The sequence below is a fragment of the Chrysochloris asiatica genome, unplaced genomic scaffold (genome assembly GCF_000296735.1).
Source record: "Chrysochloris asiatica unplaced genomic scaffold, ChrAsi1.0 scaffold00005, whole genome shotgun sequence".
In the NCBI taxonomy this organism is placed as follows: Eukaryota; Metazoa; Chordata; class Mammalia; order Afrosoricida; family Chrysochloridae; genus Chrysochloris; species Chrysochloris asiatica.
The window spans coordinates 2269851-2288893 of NW_006408523.1; the positions used below are offsets into that span (position 1 = coordinate 2269851).

Genomic DNA, 19043 nt, shown 5'->3' on the forward strand with positions numbered 1-19043 from the left:
TCCCACCTCAGATGATTCTGGATGGGATTTTGATTTCCACCTATGGTCTTATGCAATGCACAAGCTCCATAGGAGGCCTCTTTCACTGGGCAATTTCTAGCCCCTTTAAGGTATTCCAATCAGTTACAGGCTGAAGACTTCTATTGTGATGTTTCTGGCTATTCCTCCCTGCCCACCCCCCAGTGTCTATTTCACAATGGTAGGCAAGGGAAACCAAGATTTAAAAGACAGCCAAGCATCTTATCACTATTCCCCTCTTTTACCCTTTCAAACCGTGCCTCAATCCCTGTATCCCGAAGCCCTGTTGTTCCAAGGTTGTGCATACATCATCATTTACCTCTGTCCCACCTAGCCCATGAGAACCTGTTCTGTTCTCCCATCAGCCTCGTTCTTCCATTCCCCGCCTCCTTCTTGTATATTGCCCACCCTCCCTAAGCACCCAAGCTTTCCTGTGACTATTCCGTACCCTGTGCTCTATCTTTTCCTCCCTCCCTCCCTCTCCTCCTCTCATCCCATACATCCCAGTGATCAGCAATTAAATATATATATATATAGTTTGTTTGGTTTTGTCCCCCTTTTGGGTGGGTTCTTTTTCTTAGTCTTTTACAAAATGGTCCTATGCAGTATTTCTCTTTTTGTGACTAATTTCACTCAGCAAAATGCCCTCAAGGTTCATCCATGTTATGCGGTGGCTTGCAGCTTCCTTGTTGTTCATCAAGGTAACATAGTATTCCATCGTGTATATGTACCAGTTTGTTTATCCATTCTTCAATTGATGGGCATTTAAGCTGTCTCCATCTTTTTGCTATTGTAAATAGTGTTGCTATGAACATTGGTGTGCATATAGCTACTCGTGTTATGGCTCGTATTTCTTGTGGGTAAATACCAAGTTGAGGAATTGCTGGATCATATGGTATTTCTATTTCCAAACTTCTGAGGAAGCGTGGAGGCTCATTTTAAACGAATGCAGGGAGAAGAAACAGCATTCACCCGAATACCCACGGGTATTTCTCAAGTGTCTAAGGAAACCTGAAGGCAGTACCAAGAGTAAGTCAAAAAGTACCGCTACAAAAATCATCAACTGCTGTATTAAACACATCTATCTATCAAAATAAGAAGCTTCTCAACATCTCCTCCATCTGGGACTGTACACTTCTGAAGGGGTTTCCATCTCTGTATGTCTGCCCTGAGGAGTCCTGGGGTAGCGCTGTGAGTTAATGCGCCAGACTGCAAAGCCATTCGAACTGCAAGGTCGGCGGTTCAAACTCATCAGCAGCTCCTCGGAAACCCTATACAGGGTCGCTATGGGTCGGAACCGACTCAACGGCACTTCCAACAAGTCTGCCCTGAAGAGCTCTGTGCCCTTGTATTGACAGTAAGTCAAAACAGCAGTTCCAGCAACTTCGAGGTGTTAGGCGTCCTTTGACGACATTCCTCCAGGACAGCCCTGTTATCGTGGAAGGATGAGCGCATGCGCTGGGTGGATGGAAGCGAGTTCCTCGGCGCCACTTTCCTGGCCCGTTTCTTACCAGCCTGGCATTGCCTTAAACGTCCTCAGGACATTCCCTGACGATTGTCCCGTATTCGTCAAGAAAACTGATCAAGAAGTCTCCTTTGGAATCCCAGCAACTGCCAGAGCCTTCTGAAAAGGGACACATCAGATGTGCCCTGATAGGGTGGGATACAAACCAGGGACAGAACCTGAGTCCTAAAAACCAACCCCCCCACACACACCAGACCGACTGAGCCGGGAGGGTTCCCTGAGGCCGCTGCTGCCTTACCCCAAGGTCGCCTCGTAGTTAAATACACATTGGCTTAAAAAAATCCAAGTATCACCTGCAAGTACTAGGCTCTTTTTAAAAAAATCACCTGTAAGGCAGGCTTGCAGAATGTGCCCTTTGGTTACATTATTAAATATTCCTGTTTTTAAGTAATTCCCCTCAAAACAAACAAAAAACCCAGAGGGAATAGAAGCAAATAATGTTGAATGATGGTGCACGGAGGGGATCGTAATCATTGCAATGAAATGAGTGTAAAATTGATGTTCTCACATGTAAACGATCACTCAGTTCACAATAAAAACTTAAAAAAGAAACCAACATCACCTGTAGAAGAGCAAAGGGTCAGCAGTTACTGGAAAACAAAGATGAGAAAGTAAGGGGTGGGGGTGGGGGGGCTCTGGATGAAGGGAGATGCAAGAACCAGAAAGGAAAGAGAATGGAACGCCCACACACTGTGAAGAAAGTCCCCAACGTCACCGACAGCTTGTGTAGAGATTGCTGAGTGGGAACCTACACCACTGTGTGGTCCTTCACCAAAACCATAATAAAATGTAATTTAAAAAGACAAGACTGCAGTCAAGAAAATGCTCTTCCACATGGGGTCACTATGATTTGGAATAGATTCACCAGAACCCAATATAGTCGCTGAGATCAAAGCCAAATAGCAAACCGAAGCAGGGCCACCAGGGCTGCATGCGGGGATCAATGCGGTCTCAGTGAAGGAGAGAAGAGATCAGTGCAGCGCTGGCCCAGAGAAACAGAAACAAGCCACTGTGCAATGGACACAAAGCTAACAGAGTGAAAAGAAACTGCTGACATGATTTAATAATGCATTTTAAATAATCCACGAGGGCCAAACTTCGTCTCTCATACTGCAGACATATTGTCAGGATGGTCAAACTTCGTCTCTCATACTGCAGACATATTGTCAGGATGGTTAAACTTCGTCTCTCATACTGCAGACATATTGTCACGCGGGACCAGTCGCTGGAAAACGATATCATGTTTGGTAAGGTGGAGGGTCACAGAAAAAGAGGAAGACCCCCAACGAGATGGATTGGCCAAGTGGCAGCATTGATGGACTCAAGCGTGGCAGCAGTAGTGGGGTTGGCCCAGGATTGGGCAGTGTTTTGTTCTGTTGTGCATAAGGTCGCTATGGGTTAGTACCGACTTGATGGCACCTTAACAACAACATCCAAACATTATCACGTCAACATGCTGCACCAACTGCTTTTCAGGTGCTCGGTGCCAATGTTTTAGAGGGTGCGGGTCTAGCGATCAAGTGTGCAGTGCCACAGAAATGTGAGCTAGGAGGTGGGCTCGCGCTCCCAAGGTTCCAGGCTTAGACTCATGTATGGAAGAAGTGCCATGAAGATCAAGGATCCCATGATCCGTGAACATCGCCGCCCAAGAAACAGACAACACTGCTGTGGTTCCAGAAAGCAGGGTTTGTATTTCCATCCTGAATAATCATCACACCGTGATTTAAACACATGGAAAATCGTGAAATAATTTAAAACGAACGCACAGGACAAAAATCAAAGTATTTATCGGTAAATGTGCACAATGAGAAAACATCCAAATTTTTTTGATTGTAACAATAAATTATGAATATACTTCCATCACCAAGTATCATTCTGACCAAAGGCGACCATGAAAAGCTTTGTAATAAAACATGTAGCTACAGCTGATTCCAAGGCTTCCATGATCAAAACAAGATGGAAAAATATTTAATTTTTTTCTTTCAAAATACTCAGTCTACCACCAGGGTTCGATGGAAGTATTTCATAGAAGCAAAGTAGCAGTAGGGATCCTCTCTGACGGGTGGCTAGGCCCCAAGAAACGATACATTCTTACAAAAGGTTTGAAAAAGTAGCAATGGCTGTTACAAAATTGCTCTTTGAAGAGCAGGGGCAAAGAGAAACAACAAAAAACTATTCCAGGTCAGTGAGAATACCAAAGCTTGTAAATATCAAACTGCTTCGGAAGCCAAGGGGCCGGACAGTAATATACTGTATGGGACATCCCACGCTGGGCTTTTACAATACAGGTAAGGGGCTGAACAAGAAACAACTGCCGATTGTCACTCATTCAAAAGAGATATGTTTACAAAGAAAAGCATCATGAAATGAACTGGGGTCCCTCACTGATATGCCACCAGTACAATGAAGTCCAGCAGTGCCGTGGCAAAGTTTGCCAATAAAGTAGTTATGCATCACAATAGACAGTAGTGTTTGGACACAAAATTCTCTGATCATCACTACCTTTGATTACGGAGGTCACTGGTCAATCAGCTCAGAGGCTGAACTAGGTTTCTAAACAAAGCTTGCTCTCAAGTCTGCATAACAATATTGATAAGGGAATGCTAACTGTTCTTCTGGTTCACATTCTACGTGCTCCCAAAGGGTTCTCCCAAAGGGCAGTCACGCTGGATCAAGGACAAGCAAAATGGGTGGGTCATCGATGTAAAAGGCATTATATATATGAAGAAAGAAATCGTCTACACGATCTGACTAAAGATATGACGACCTAAAACCTTCTACTTCAGACTTTAAAAACTCCTACTTGAACTCATTAAGTTCATAAGTAAAGAAAAAGTGGGGGAAACAAGGGTTTCTCAAATAGAAAAACCGAAAAGGTCTTTTCCATCTACTCGGCTGTGATGGAAGAGGATGTATTTAAGTACAGTGTGGTTTTCTTTTATTATCTAGATTAATGGTAGAATTCACACACACATTTCCAGCCAAGATTGCTGATTTGGAGAATACAAACTCTAGAAAGGACATTTTAGCAAAAACCGCTTCGGAATGCGCCTCTGCAACAAAACATTGCTGTTCAGAAAGGTGCAGCTCTCCCAGCACCCTGATGACTGTGTTTTGTCATGGGGTCACACCATCTTTGATCCACTCCTATTCTAAATCACTTGTGCTTTCCTGGTCTCGTCAGCAGGGCTGATGCCAGCCTTCAGTGCCCACGAATAAGGAGCCAGGAAAGCAACCGAAGAGGCAAACCAGGAAAATCACGTTATAAAGTTGGGCGATGTTTTGAAATGTTGGCACCAGTGAAAAACAGGAAACAGTTATGGCCCCAATTTCAAATGCAGCCACGGTTCGTGGTGTTGCTTTATTGCCTGCGTGGGCGGCCAGCCTTCGGGGCTGTGTGGCTGGTGCCCGCGAGGGCTGAGTACTGGTCCCCACAAGGAGAGCCTGCATTCTGCACATGGGGACACATGAGGGTCAGTGGAAGACTGTGTGCCCACGTTCAGGACGATGTGGCTGAGTGGCGGGAAACCGTTCAAATATTAAGGATAATCTCGGTGGTATTTTGGCCTGGCACATTTACCATGTGTGCTCCCACCAACCAGAAACACAAGGGAACCAAAAAGCATTCTTCCATAAAAACCTAAAAAGAAGAGACTTGACTGAAAAGCCATTGGGAGCGTTTCTACACGAGGCTCCCAGGCCAGCAGGTGACGGTCAGGGTGACTCTGGACCTCTGCTCCTTCAGCATGGGGACCAGCGCTGAGTGACTCATGCCTGCGGTGGACAGGCCATTGACAGCTACGATCATGTCTCCACACCTGGTGAGAGACAAGCAGAGCAGAGTCAGTGCCCCCTTATGAGGTGGTGGTACCACAAACCTTAGCCCACTTGACACCTGCTGAGCGCAGAGTCCGCAATTTCACTAACAATCAAAGGTTCAGGGGGTGAGGGGGCGAGGGGGCTTCAAAAAGTCCATGGACAGATTCTGTCCTTTGGACTCCATTTCTCCATGAATTCTGTGAAGCCTCCTTGTGTGATCTTGGAGAGCACCCACACCCATTGGTCTGATAAACTTGTGGCTGTGATGTCAGCAGGACAGTACACCCGGGTGGACAGGTGTCAGTGAAGTTTCCAGACTAGGACAGGCTGGGGGAGGTCTGATGATCTGCTTCCAAAAATGAATCCATGGAAACCCTCTGAGGGGGTCAGCTAGTGGAGGGTTAGCGAGTGAAGGAGACCCTCAGTGATACGGACGCAGTAGCCACAACATGGATTCCAACATGACAATGACTGGGAGGGTTGTACAGGACAACACTTGGTGGCACAGAGGGGTAAGCCATCAGGCTGTTCACCCCACAGGTTCAAATCCACTAGTCACCCCTGGGGAGAATGCGGGTGCTGTCTGCTTCCCTCAAGATGTACAGTCTTGGAAACCCCATAGGGCAGTCTTGGAAACCCCATAGGGCAGTTCTCCTCAGTCTTCTAGACTCACTGAGCGTCAGAACCGCCTGGCTGACATTCAGCTACAGACAGAGGTGGTGGTTAAATTCGTCCAGTCGGTTCCGAGGTCAGAGTGGTCACTAGGCTTTCTGAGACTCTGCATGTTGATGGGTGCAGACAGCCTCATCTCTTTCCCTCAGAGTGGAGGGTTAAGCATCTGGGCTCTTCCTTGGAGGATGTTGTTGTTAACTACTGTCGAGTCAGTTCTGACTCATAGCAACTCTATATAGGGGTTTCTGAGGAGCAACTGGTGAGCTTGAACTGCTGACCTTGCGGTTCAAATTGACTTTACAGTCCAGTACATTAACCGAGCCCGCAGTACCCCCAGGACTTTGCTTGGAGGACAGCGCATATCAATTACTTAAGGAGAGCAAGCCTGCAGTGTCTTAGTCTCAAAGTTAATTCAGCTCCTGAGTAAATGAACTCTGAGACAAACATAGAAATACCACTCAAACTGACCAGCAAGCTCTCCACACACCACCGTCTGCTGCTTTTGTGAAGAGGGAGCAGGTACCCTCTCCTAAGTAAGTTTACCTGCGTCAGGACCACAGTCCCAGGAACACCAAGCCACTTGCCCTTGGAATTCACCCACCAGTTACAGGAGGGCTGGCACAAGGGAAAGCCAGTGTTGGCTGAACTTTGGCTCCAGGTGTGTCTTCAAGACAGACAGCTAGATATACGGACAGCTGCCGCCAATCAACTCCGACCCCCGTGACCTCGTGCTGAACAGAGGAAGTACTGCGTCGTCCTGTGTGGGACCCACACGGTCACTGTGTTCTGACTCCATCTATTGGCACGCAGCTGGATACCCATGAGCCCTGGGGTGGCACTGTACAGTAAGCACTGGACTGCTAACCACAAGGTTGGCAGTTAGAGCCCATCAGTTGCTCCATGGAAACCCTGGAACGGGGTCACTGTGAGTTGAACTGACTTGATGCTACTTCACAGCATCGGAGCAGTAACAAGCCCTTTGCCCTTTCTGTAGTCACTTGGGGCAATCTCCGGAAATCTCCTCTTTCCCGTCCCAGTGCCGGGTCTTTGAGAGGAAGCAGGCTGCCCACTGGCGGAACAAGAACAAGGGAGTTCACAAAAGTGGAGAAACCAAGTGAAAGATAATGGAATTGTTCCAGGGATGTTTCCAAGCCCCGGAGACAATCTGCCCAGTGGTGTTGAGGGCAATGGCTCTGGAGGCCCAGAGTCCTGGGTTTGACCCCTACCCTCAGCCACTTCCAGTGATGTGGTTTGCAAGTCTCGGGACCTCTGGGTGCTCAGTCAGCTCCTCCCTCCGTAAGGGAGACTGCGCACTTCCTTCCACTGGGCTGTGAGACGTTTGCCTTCCTTCCTCACTGAGCCGGACATTTCCCGCTGTCCGACCGGGATGGAGAGCAAACTCCTCCCTCAGGGGAGTGTGGGAAAGCCCATCAGCCACCTGATCTCAGGATGGGACGGGGACTTCTGCTCAGAGCTACTTGTTGGGTCACACTGGGCCCACTTCCTGTCATTAGGAACAAGACACAGCTGTGAGTGATGACTTGGTGCTGGTCTGATTCCACAGCAGGTCAGGGCTCAGCACATGTTCACTGCCAGGGGCCAGAAGACCCCATCAGACCCACTCCACTGTCCTGGAGTCCACTCCGACCCTACAGGACAGAGGAGCGGCTCCACAGGCTCTTTAAGACTGCCAATCTGGACGGGAGCAGATAGCCTCATCGTTCTCCTGAGCAGCACTTGGTGGGTTTGAACCACCGACCTTGTGGTTAAGCAGCCCAATCTTAACCCACTGTGCCACCAGGACACCCCTCTGCTGAATGAGCATGCATGTGTTCCAATAAAACTTTATTTACAAAAGTGGCCGGCAGGCTGGGTTCCATATGCTGAGCCTTGTCCTAGATGGCGGCCATCACGATACACATTCACCTCAGCGACACCTCACAGGACTCACTTTAACCTTCCGTCGTAGTAAGCCGGTGTTCCCAGGACGATCGTTTTAATGAAGAAAGGCTGGTTGGTGTGGTTCTCCTCATACCCGCCAACGATGCTGAAGCCCCAACTCCCCAGGTGGCTTCTTCGTAAAACGATGTCATGGCAGCTGTGAAGGGCACTGCAGTGAGCAGACAAAGGAAGGAATGTCAGCGGGACGGCGGGTCCAGCCTGCTCCTCTTTGCCATCATTCCCTACCGGGTCACACTGTTGTTAAGTGACCCTGTATAGGCTTTCCGTTGGTGGGTGGGTGTGCACCGCTGACCGTGCGGTTAGCAGCCCAGTGCTGATCCGTCAACAGCACACCGAGTCCCCCATGGCCATGACACATGGAAAACCAGAACCAGGGCTGCTTTAGGTCTCTCTGAATCTCTGCTTTTGACAACCCATCTTCTGGGTGTTACAATTTGTTCAACCTCTACAGTACCTCTCCCAAGAGAAGACGGCAACTTGAGTAGAAGCGAGAGCTCAGACTTGTGGAGAGAACGGCTCCGTGCCTTCTTTGCTCACCACACTGTCAGCAAGGCCCTTCATTCTAATGTCCACTTGCAGCTACAGACCTGCTAACTCAGCAGTGGGAGGTTTGAACCCACTAGTCCCTACGGGGAAGAAAGCCGTGCCCACTGCTTCAGTGATGATGGCAGCCTGAAAAACCCTCCTGGCAGCTTCACTGCGCTACAGGGCTGCTGTGAGGGGGAACGAACTCAACAACAGGGAGGGAAACATCGAGAAGAATAATCACCAATGGCCAGCAGACCTCAAGACTCAGGAAAGAGGTCAGTGACAAGCAGGGCAGTGTCTCCTCCTCCCTGAAAAGAGGCAACTGCTCCCTTCGCTGAAGGCGCCCTGCAGAGCTGCACCGGAACCGGCGGTGGTGTGGGGAGTTCCGTGCTGCAGTTTCCTCCCTCACTTAAAATGCGTTCATGAGAAGGCAGACACTACTCACCAAATCAGGGGACTCATTTGTATTTCTTTTCCTTTAACATCACGGACACTGAGATGTTCTAGTTAAGATGTTATTGTTAGTTTGGATCATGTAGCACATGGAGAGAGAGAAAACATCTAATATATACTCTTCTATGGTAGCATACTGGTTACGCGAGTCGGGCTGCTAACTGCAAAGTCTGCAGTTCGAAACTACCAGCCGATCCGCAGGAGAAAGATGAGGCTTTCTGCTCCCGTAAAGATTTACAGCCTCGGAACCGACTCCATGATACTTAACAACAACAACACAGTAGCGTAGTGGTTACAAGCTGGGCTGCCAACCTCAAGGTCAGCAGCTCGAAACTAACTACCAGCCGATCTGCAGGAGAAAGATGAGGCTTTCTGCTTCTGTAAACATTTATAGCCTTGGAAACCCTGCGCAGGGCCACTCACTATGAGTCGGAACTGACTCCACGGTACTTCACAACAACAAACATTGCTGTTAGTGCCGTCAAGTCGGTTCCGACTCATAGCGACACTGTATAAGTGTTGAAGAGCAACTGGTGGGTTTGAACTGCCGACCTTGTGATTAGCAGTCTAGTACTTATCCTATAGTGTCACACCCGGGCTCCGTATGAGTCCATAGCTCTATGGATTTGGAAACAAACAGTGAGCAGACACTTACAATGAAAACCACAAACCCCTCCCCCCCCAAAAAAAACAAAAAAACAAAAAACAACCAGAAAACCACATCTCTATTCAGCCTCTCTCATTTTTAGGTCAAACTGAATACCTAGGGTGCTAAGGCAAGGCTTTCTGTTTATAATCCACCCAAAATGATGTCTTAAGGGAGCCAATTCCCTAAAGAAATATACAGTGGGTAAGCCCTGGGCTAGAACTGCAAGGCCTGCAGTTCCAATCCACCAGCTGCTCCAAGGGAGAAAGATGAGGCTTTTGCTTCCAGTCTTGGAAACCTTATCCAGGGTCAGTGTGAGTAGGAACCGACTTGATGTCACACAACATCAGCATCAGGATTCTTCATGTGGTCCGGCATCTTAGCTCACCGATGAGAAAGGCTCTGCAGGGCTGGAGTTTCAGAGTCACAGTTAGCTGCTCTCATCTTCTGTAACACACGGGTTCTGGGGCCCCCCCAGCAGACTGCCGTGGAAGCATGGCTTTTGTAGGAGCAGAGCAGGGCCACATGTAAGTGGTGGGACCTGCTGAGTTGTCGATGCACCGATGGTGAATGAAGTCTGCATGCAGTGGAACCCACAGAACCCACATCCCACACAAACCCAGTGCCGTCAAGGGACTTCTAACTCACGGCCACCCCAGAGGACAGAGAACTGCTCCTTAGGGTTCCGAGACTCTCGATGGGAGCAGACAGCCTCATCTTTCTCCCCAGGAGGGGCTGGTGGGTTTGAACAGCAACCTTGGGGGAAGCAGTCCAGTGCTTACCCAGGAGCACCACTAGGCTCCTTCCTCCACAGAACCGCAGCTGTTTATAACAGGCGTTCCTTCCATTCAGACGTCTTCAGAGACCACCGGTAGCATCTTTCCTGAGCGGCGTATATTTCCACTAGAACCGTGGGTTTCCTCCTGGCACAGCAGGGAGAGGCTGGCCCGAAACTGGACGGGACTAGCAGGTGGGTGAACTACTGCAGTGCTGGGTGGTCTCTACCTACCCCATGACAGCATGTGGGGACAACTCCTCCCCCTCAGTGAAGGAAGGAAAGTGTCTCCCATTCCAGGTTTAAACGGACAGGTCACAATTTCGAGAGTCACTTTCTGGAAGTATAAGACTCACTGCCTGAGAGTCCATTCGATTTACAGCAACCTGTCCAGAGGGATTCCGAGATTGTCATCTCTGCAGGAGGAGACTGCCTCATCCTTCTCCTATGCATCGGCTGATGGGTTTGAACCGATGACCTGGCAGTTTAGCAGCCTAACACTTAACCCACATGCCACCAGCGCTCCTGGGAGGAGTCTAATACCGGCTGGTGGACTTGAACACTGATCTTATGGTTCACAGTCCCGTGCATACCCTACAGGAGCGCCACCAGGGCTTGGGCATAAACAATCATGAAGAAGTTAAATTATCCTTGTCATAATGAAATCTGTTTCCCCAAACACAGAGTCTACAAATGAAATCCACTAGGATTCCTGCCTTTTCTGTTACTGTCTATGTACAAGTACTTCGTAAACCACAAAGCATAATACAAACTCTAGCTATCATTATAAACATAATCCGCCTGAAGTCAGATGGTTCTGGAACTGGCACATTCTTTCTGTTTAATTCAAAGAATTGTTCATTTTCAGACTTGGCTAAGAACCACACACTTTCAGCAAAATTCAGTCTTAGGACACTTTATAAGTAAGACTCTAAACTGATTTGGGGAAACAACAACAACAACAACGTAGTACTGTACAAAGAGCAAGCTAAAGGAGGGAGCTTCAGAAACTGTCTGGGGAAATTCAATTTTCTCTTTTGGAAAAATCTTTTCATTGGGAGTTGTTGTTATGCGCTGTGGAGTCGGTTCCGACTCAGAGCCACTCTGTACAGGGTTTCCGTGGTTGTAAATCCTTACAGGAGCAGAAAGCCTCATCTTTCTCCCGTGGAACAGCTGGTAGTTTTGAACTAACCTTGAGGTTAGGAGCCCGATTCATAACCACTACGCTACCAGAGCTCCTTAGGGGGTGGTTTATAGAGCAGATCCATTTTGTTTCATCTCACTGACTGCAGCCCCCTCAGTGTAACATCAGACTCGCCCACTGCCTCCCTGGGTTTCCTGTTTCCATTCCTCCTCTATGTCTCATCCTCCTGAACTTTGTCCTGGAGTAAAATGCTGCCTTTTGATTTTAAACAGCTGGTAACACTAAGGCATGCACACCTCCCCTGGTGTTACTGTTCCCTGATAAACCTGTTGACTATTTGGCTGGAAACTGAGCAACGAGGGTGAGTTCAGTTCCAGACCTGCGGGTGACTTAAAGGGCCACAGTCTCAGGGGTCCCACCTGTCCCTATCCAAACAGTGTGTGGGGTCTTTTAATGGTTTGAAAATTCCATCATATTTCAATTCCATTCTGATGTCCCTGAGGCGCCACAGTCTAGTGGCTCTGAGCAGAGACTCTGGGCTGACCAAAGGCAGTTGTGAGTACTGAGCTCTTTATAAAGTTTGCTGGGAACAGCTATTCTAGAACATATAATAGCTTTTATGTAGAGTCATTTAAGCCAAGCCGAGTTTTAAACTCTGCACCTTTGGAAGGTGAATTAAAAATAGAAGAAAAGGCGTTTTGAAAGGCTTCTCCAAGGAGGCAAGATCCTGTGCCCTAGCTTGATTATCCTGGTGAAAAACCCACATAAACTCTAAGCACAATGGCTGGGAATGGGTAGGTTCCTTAAGCAGTAGCCGGAACATCCAATCTCGTAGCTAGTCTAAGATCCTTGGTGAACAGGCAGCATGTAGGGTAGGGCAGTGGGTTCAGCTTTGGACTGTTAACCACTAGCTCGGTTGCTCTTTGGGAGAAAGATGAAGGTGTCAGCTTCTGTAAAGATTACAGCCTGTGATACCTGACAGGCAGGGTCACTTAGGAGGGGGAACCCACCCCGTGGCAGTGGGCAGGCAGGTGGTCTTTTTACTTTGGTTCTTGTCAGATTTACCTTTAAAAGCATATCTAAAAAATGATCATTTTCTTTTGTAACTTGGCTCCATGTTGATACCTGTATCCATTAAAGCCTCCCGTCCCCTCCTGTCCCTTGAGACGTTCTGAGTACCTTGGGAGCCCCAGCCACATGACCCAGGATGGGGACCAACTGGCGTCATACTCGTTCTCGCTGAGTGTGCTCGGCTGCTCCTCGGTGGTCTGGGCCGGCTCCTCAAGAACCTGGACCTCCAGGGCTTTGAGGACCACAGTTGGGGAGGCAGCGCTGGCCTTCAGCATGGCCACAGCCTCGCTGTGACTCAAATTGGTCAGGTCGACCCCATTGATATCAAGCAACACATCACCTAGCAAAGAGAGGAGGACAGGGAGTGAGTTGCCAAGTGGCCGCCTCTCTGCAAATCCTGCTATTTCTCAACGAAGCCTAGCTCACTTCCCATAACTGAGGTCAGGCAAAAGGCCACGGGCAGACCTTTATACTGTCTCATCAGAGAGGAAAACAGTGTCTGTGGAAAACACTGCAGAGCTGTTCAAAACTGTCAAATGGTCTCATTTGACTTTTTGGCTCTTAAAGGTGATTCTGGAAATTTTAGATTTCCATTTTATATTTACATGGTCCAAAAGGACAGGTTTGCATATCCCACTTGGTTGTACACTTCTCAGAATCCATCCAGAAAAGAGATCCGTGGGCCCACACAAGGAAAGGAAACTGGCGAGTTGAAGAGCTTTCCTTCTCACAGAAAAGGAAAGAGCATTTGTCGGTCAAGTCATCTATTTAAAAAAGGGCCGAAAGGATTCGCTCTGGGGAAGGCACAAGTTTCACATCAAGACACCCCACAGAAAACTCCCTCTTCTCAATTGGCCACTTATTGTGCAAGGGACAGTACAACATTTTTATCACAGAAAACCTAAAGCAACTAGGAAGAAATTAAAAATACCCCAGATTCCACAATTGGGCAAGTAAGTTTTTTGTTTTGTAAAAACAAAATTGAGATATTAATTCATCAGTGAGTACTATGCAATTCCTACATGTTGTTGTTGTTGTTGTTGTTAGGGGCTGCGGAGCCGGTTCCAACTCAGTGACTCTTGCGATTCTCAGGCTTCAGTCCTATGCAGCTGCCCCTGTGTCAGTTCACTGTGCTGAGGGTCTTCCTCTTATCACTGACCCAGTCCTTCTCCAGGTATTGGTCCCTCCTGATAATACGTCTGCAATAGGAGAGACAAGTCTGGCCATCCTGGCTTCAAAGGAGCACTCTGGCTATACTTCTTCTAACACAGATCTGTTCTTCTGGCAGTCCATGGTACTTTTAATATTCTCCTCTAACACCAGAACTCAAATGCATCAATTCTTCCATGGTCTTCCTTATGCATTGCCCAACTTTCACATGCATACGAGGCAACTGGAAATACCATGGCTTGAGTCAGGCACACCTTAGTCCTCAATGTGACATCTTTGCCCTTGAGCACTTTACAGAAAGAGGTCTTGTGCAGATCCCCACATAGAGAGAATACAAATCTGTGATGCGATTTGATCAATTTGAGGGCATTTTTACCACTATCCAAAACCCATGCACCCTTTACTACCCTGTACTACTTCTCCAATCCAACCACCTAGTCACCTTCTGTTAGCTATAGATTCAGGAGCCCTGGTGGTGAGTGGGTTAAGCATCAAGCTCTAACAGGAAGGTTGGTGATTCAAGCCTACCAGCTGCTCCACAGGAGAAAAGACGAGGCCTTTAGCTTCACCAGGAGCTCTCTGGCACAGTTCTTTTCTGTCCTACCGGCCGCTGTCAGGTGCCACTGACTCGATGCAGTGGATTTTGGTGATTGACGGATGCAGATATTCTAGACATATTCTTTCACTTAACCTAGTATTTTTGAGCTTCAGTTATGTTGTATCATGTATTCCATCATCTGGAAAGATCACCTTTTGTTTACCCATTCATTAGTGGATGGGCATTTGGGTTGTTCCCACTTTTTTGCCTATTAGAAAAATGCTGCTATGAACATTCATGCCCAAGTTTTTGTGTGAACACATGTCTGTCTCCCAAAGTAGCTATACCATCCATAGTCCCACCAGCAGCCGCGGAGGGTTCTGACTCGTCTACATTCTTAACAACACTTTCTGTTATCTGGGGTTTTTTTATCAGTCCAGGGCTTACCTGCCATACCAGGGCTCCTAGTGGGTGTGAAAGAGGACCTCACTTGTGAGTTTATTTTGCATTCCTCTAATGGCTCAGGAGGATAAGCACTCAACTGTGAACCACAAGGTCAACAGCGTGAGTCCCCTAGCTGCTCCTTGGGAGAAAGATGTGGCTTTCTGCTCCCGTAGAAATTTACAGCCTCGAGAACCCCATGCAGGCTTGCTATGACTGAACTTGATGGCACTTAGTAACAACAGTAACGATGATGACTTTGAGTAGCTTTTCGTGTTCGAAACTATCAGCTGCTCCGTGGGAGAAAGATGAGGCTTTGTGCTCCCGTAAAGATTTATAGCCTCGGAAACCCTGTACAGGGTCGCTATGGGTCGGAACCGACTCAATGGTACTCAACAACAACAACATCTCCTTTGAAAGACCGTCTATTGGATTCTCTGCCTGTTTTTAAATAGGCAATCATTACATGTTGTTGTTAGGAGCCGTCAAGTCAGCACCTACTCACAGCGACCCTCTGCACACCTGCGCCCACCTCACCAACCATTGCTGCCGCCACTGGGCCAATCCAGCTCATTGGGGGTCTTCTTCTTTTTTGCTGACCCTCCACTTTGCCAAGCATGCTGTCCTTCTCCAGGGACTGGTTCCTCCTGAGAACATGTCTGACGTATCAGCATTACTGAGTAGTAAGAGTTCTTTATAAATTATAGTTACACGTCTTTTATCAAATATGTTGTTAAGTGCCGTCGAATCGGTTCCAACTCTTAACAGAGGGTGGGTTTGAGCTGCCAACCTTGTGGTTAGCAATCCAGTGCTTAACCTACAGTACCACGTGATCTGCAAATGTTTTCTCCTCGTCTGTGGGATGTCTTTTTGCTCTTGATGGCATCTTGCAGCACAAAAATGTGCGATTCTGATGAAGTCCAGTTGACTTTTCCAATGCTGCTCCGGCTTCTGGTGTCATGTCTAATGAAACACTGCTGACTGCAGGACCACAGGGCTTTACAGCTGTGTCTGTCTTCTAACGCTCTGGCTCAAGCTTAGGCTTTGGATTCATTCATTACTTTAAAAGTAATATGTACCTCTTATAGAAATCTGGGATACCAAACTGTCAAAATCTTATCACCTGGAAACAAATACTGTTGGGATTTTAGAACATTTTGGTGTTATAACTAATTTCTTAAACAGATTTTTACATCCCTGATAGGTATACATATAATTTTGCATTTTTCCCCAAATGAACTTTAAAAGCAACATTTGTCTTGCAGTATGACGGCTCTACAGAGGATCAAATCTGCCATGACACACGAAGCCCGTCCTTCAGATGGTCTTTTCCAACGTAAAGTAATCCAGCAGACTGGATTGTTGTTGTTGTCGTTAGGTGCCATCATGCTGGTACTGACTCATACATAGCAACCCTATGTACAAGAGAACGTAACACTGCCTGGTCCTGGGCCAACCTCACAATTGTTGCCAGGCTTGAGCCCATTGATGCTGCCACCTGGCCAATCCATCTCGCTGGGAGTCTTCCTTTTTCTGACCCTCCACCTTACCAAACAGGATATCCTTCTTCAGTGACTGGTCTTTCCTGACAATATGTCTGAAGTATGAGAGACGAAGTTTGGCCATCCTAGCCAAGGAACACTCTGGCTGCACTTCTCCCAACACAGATCTGTTGGTTCTTCTGGCAGCCCATGGCACTTTCAGTGTTCTCCTCCAACACCACAACTCAGAAGCATCAATTCCAGCAAATTCTAGGCCTGCTGTCAAGTCCCCACAAGGCCCCTTTTCATTCCGAGGCTTTCTGCTCTGCTAGGAAGGTCTTACACTCTCATCCGCAAGGAGTCTCCTGAAGGGTTGTGTGTCATGACCAACTCTGAAGGTAGTCTTTATTTGTAAAAATGTGAGTTTGATTCAGGGAGAAGCTGTGGACTCCCTCTTACCTCGCTTGATCCTGCCATCTCGGGCCAGACAGCCGTGAGGGGGCACGCTGGTCACAAAGATGGGCAGTTCTCCACTCTTACTTCCTCTGCCTCCCGCCACCGTCATCCCCAGGGACTCGTGGGGCTCCTTCTTCACAGTAACGTGTTTTTCTTGGCATGTGACACATTGGGCAAGATCCTGTGACGTGACAGGGAGAAATGACCGGGTAATGAACAACAAAGTACAGATAGCTTTGAACTAATCACATGTGCTATCAAGTCATCATAGTTTTTATCCCTTACTAGCCCTGGTAGCCTTGGGGACTGCCAACCCCAAGGTCAGTGGTTCAAACCCACCAGCTTTTCCTTGGGAGAAAGATGAGGCTGTCTGCTTCTTTACAGACTTACAGCCTTGGAAACCCCCTATCCAGGGAAGTGATGGATTGGAACCAACTCAGTGGCAGTTTCCACAGCACCAATACAAAACTGGTAAACACCTTAAGGCAGTCTCATAGCTGAAGGCATGAGATACATCCTAAATTGGGTAAAAAAAACAACTTCATAATCAAGATAACTTGGGTACACTCTGCCCTGTGTCTATATACTTAAGCAGGTGCAGCCCTGAGGAATTTAATCAGTTAAGGGGAGTTTTTTTACTCCTTCAGATGCCTGAGATCTATTCCTTCTTGTGGTGTAACTCTTAGGAACCAAGCCCATCTTCAAAGCTTATACGCAGAATGATTCAAAGGGACGACCATGTGTTTACCCAAGCAGCTACTCCGAGGCTTACTGTTGTTATTGTTAAGGGCTGTTGAGTCTCAACTCACAAGGACCCTGGATAGGGTTTCTGAGGAGTGGCTGATGGGTCTGAACTACAGAAGACAAATGCACACTATGATATTTGACAGTCATTACAATTGTGCGTGGACTCCTGGTGTGGAGTTGTGGATCAGCACTGGACTGCAAACCACAGGGTCAGTGGTTCAAACCCACCAACTGCTCCTTGGAAACCCTATATAGGGTGGCTATGAGTCAGAATCGACTCGACAGCACTTAACAACAGAGCTGTATGGTGAACATGTGTGTGTGTGTGTTTCCACAGGAAACAGTGAGAAAACCCTTTATTTTCCTAGGTCAGGATGTGGTAAAACAAGTGCAGCGTATTAATATTAAACAGCTAATTAACATGTACGCGCTTGCTCCGTGTGCGTCTAACCAGCCAGGCTTGCGGAATACCTCAGGAAAAGGAATACATTCGGCAAGTGCTATTTAAAGCCTGACACATGACACTGAAGAGAAGACTTGGCAGAAGACCTATGAGAGGAAAATGCACGTATCCTAAGCAAACAAGTACACAAAATCAGCGGAATTCTATATAGCAAAGTCAGAGTGATTAAGTACAGTTCCTTAAATTGTCTTAAAATATAACGTTGCCATAGACACCCATTTCTCAAATTATGGTAGAATTCAATGAGTTAAAAAAGACTCAATTCACCGACTCTGCCGTTCTTCTGAAGTCTATGTTATTTGTATAGCAGGGACGAGCTGTACGAAACGGCTCCTTTGAAAACACTAATGCCTTTTCCAGAGTTCCCATTCTGATGGCAAAATTATATGTTTGCTTCGTACATTTAGGTTTTTGTTCAGAAAGGCGAACCAAGTCAGAGCTTATAATTTCCTCTAAGTATGAACTAAGCCCAGGGCCAGTGACAGGGCTGTACTTAAGCTCCGGAAACTGGACAAACCTGACAGGCCCAGACACTGTGCCTTTAAGGACTGCTTCCTAGGTACCAATGAAGGTTCGGCCTCGCCCATCTACCTACATTCAAAGCCACTCACTCCAGCATAAGGAGCCGCCGATTTTTTGTTTTTGTTTAAAAAAATGCACACCAAACTTGTTTCACATGCTCCCAACATTTGCTTCTTAAGAGTTTAGAGTGTTTTTACCTGGATGGTTTTCAATGGGCTTTTATTTTCTAGAAGTTAAAGAGAAAAAGGCATGTACCCAAAGCAAAAAAGAAATGAAAGCAGTTTTCTGTAGCAATGGTGGAGTGATAAAGTACAGTTTTTTCAACTAAATATAACATTGTCATAGACACGCATATCTCAGAGGAGGCTTTCTGCTCCTGCAAAAATCGACAGCCTTCAAACCCTGTACAGGATTGCTACGAGCTGAAAACGGCAGTCTGAGGCATATGGAGGAACAGCACAGAAAACACGGCACATTCTAGTGTTAACACCCCAGATCCTGTGGTACCTGTATTCCAACTGATGCTCACTCCATTAGCACCCCCGGGGCTTTGACACATGCCACCGTGACAGTGTCCTCGGAAGACTTTTGTGCCTACGATTACTGAGCAGA

The 19043-nt window shown here is 47.3% G+C and overlaps 1 protein-coding gene across 1 annotated transcript in view; it reads right to left on the reverse strand.

The window, feature by feature from the left end:
- Nucleotides 1-5225: 5225 nt before the first annotated feature.
- LNX2 (ligand of numb-protein X 2) overlaps nt 5226-19043 on the reverse strand; it is a 35465-nt gene continuing 21647 nt past the window's right edge. The window contains exons 6-9 of the mRNA XM_006831934.1: nt 16703-16880; nt 12722-12953; nt 7986-8144; nt 5226-5361 (exon numbers count right to left, since the gene is read on the reverse strand). Of these exons, the coding sequence (XP_006831997.1) occupies nt 5226-5361; nt 7986-8144; nt 12722-12953; nt 16703-16880 (705 nt within the window). The remainder of the gene's footprint in view (nt 5362-7985; nt 8145-12721; nt 12954-16702; nt 16881-19043) is intronic.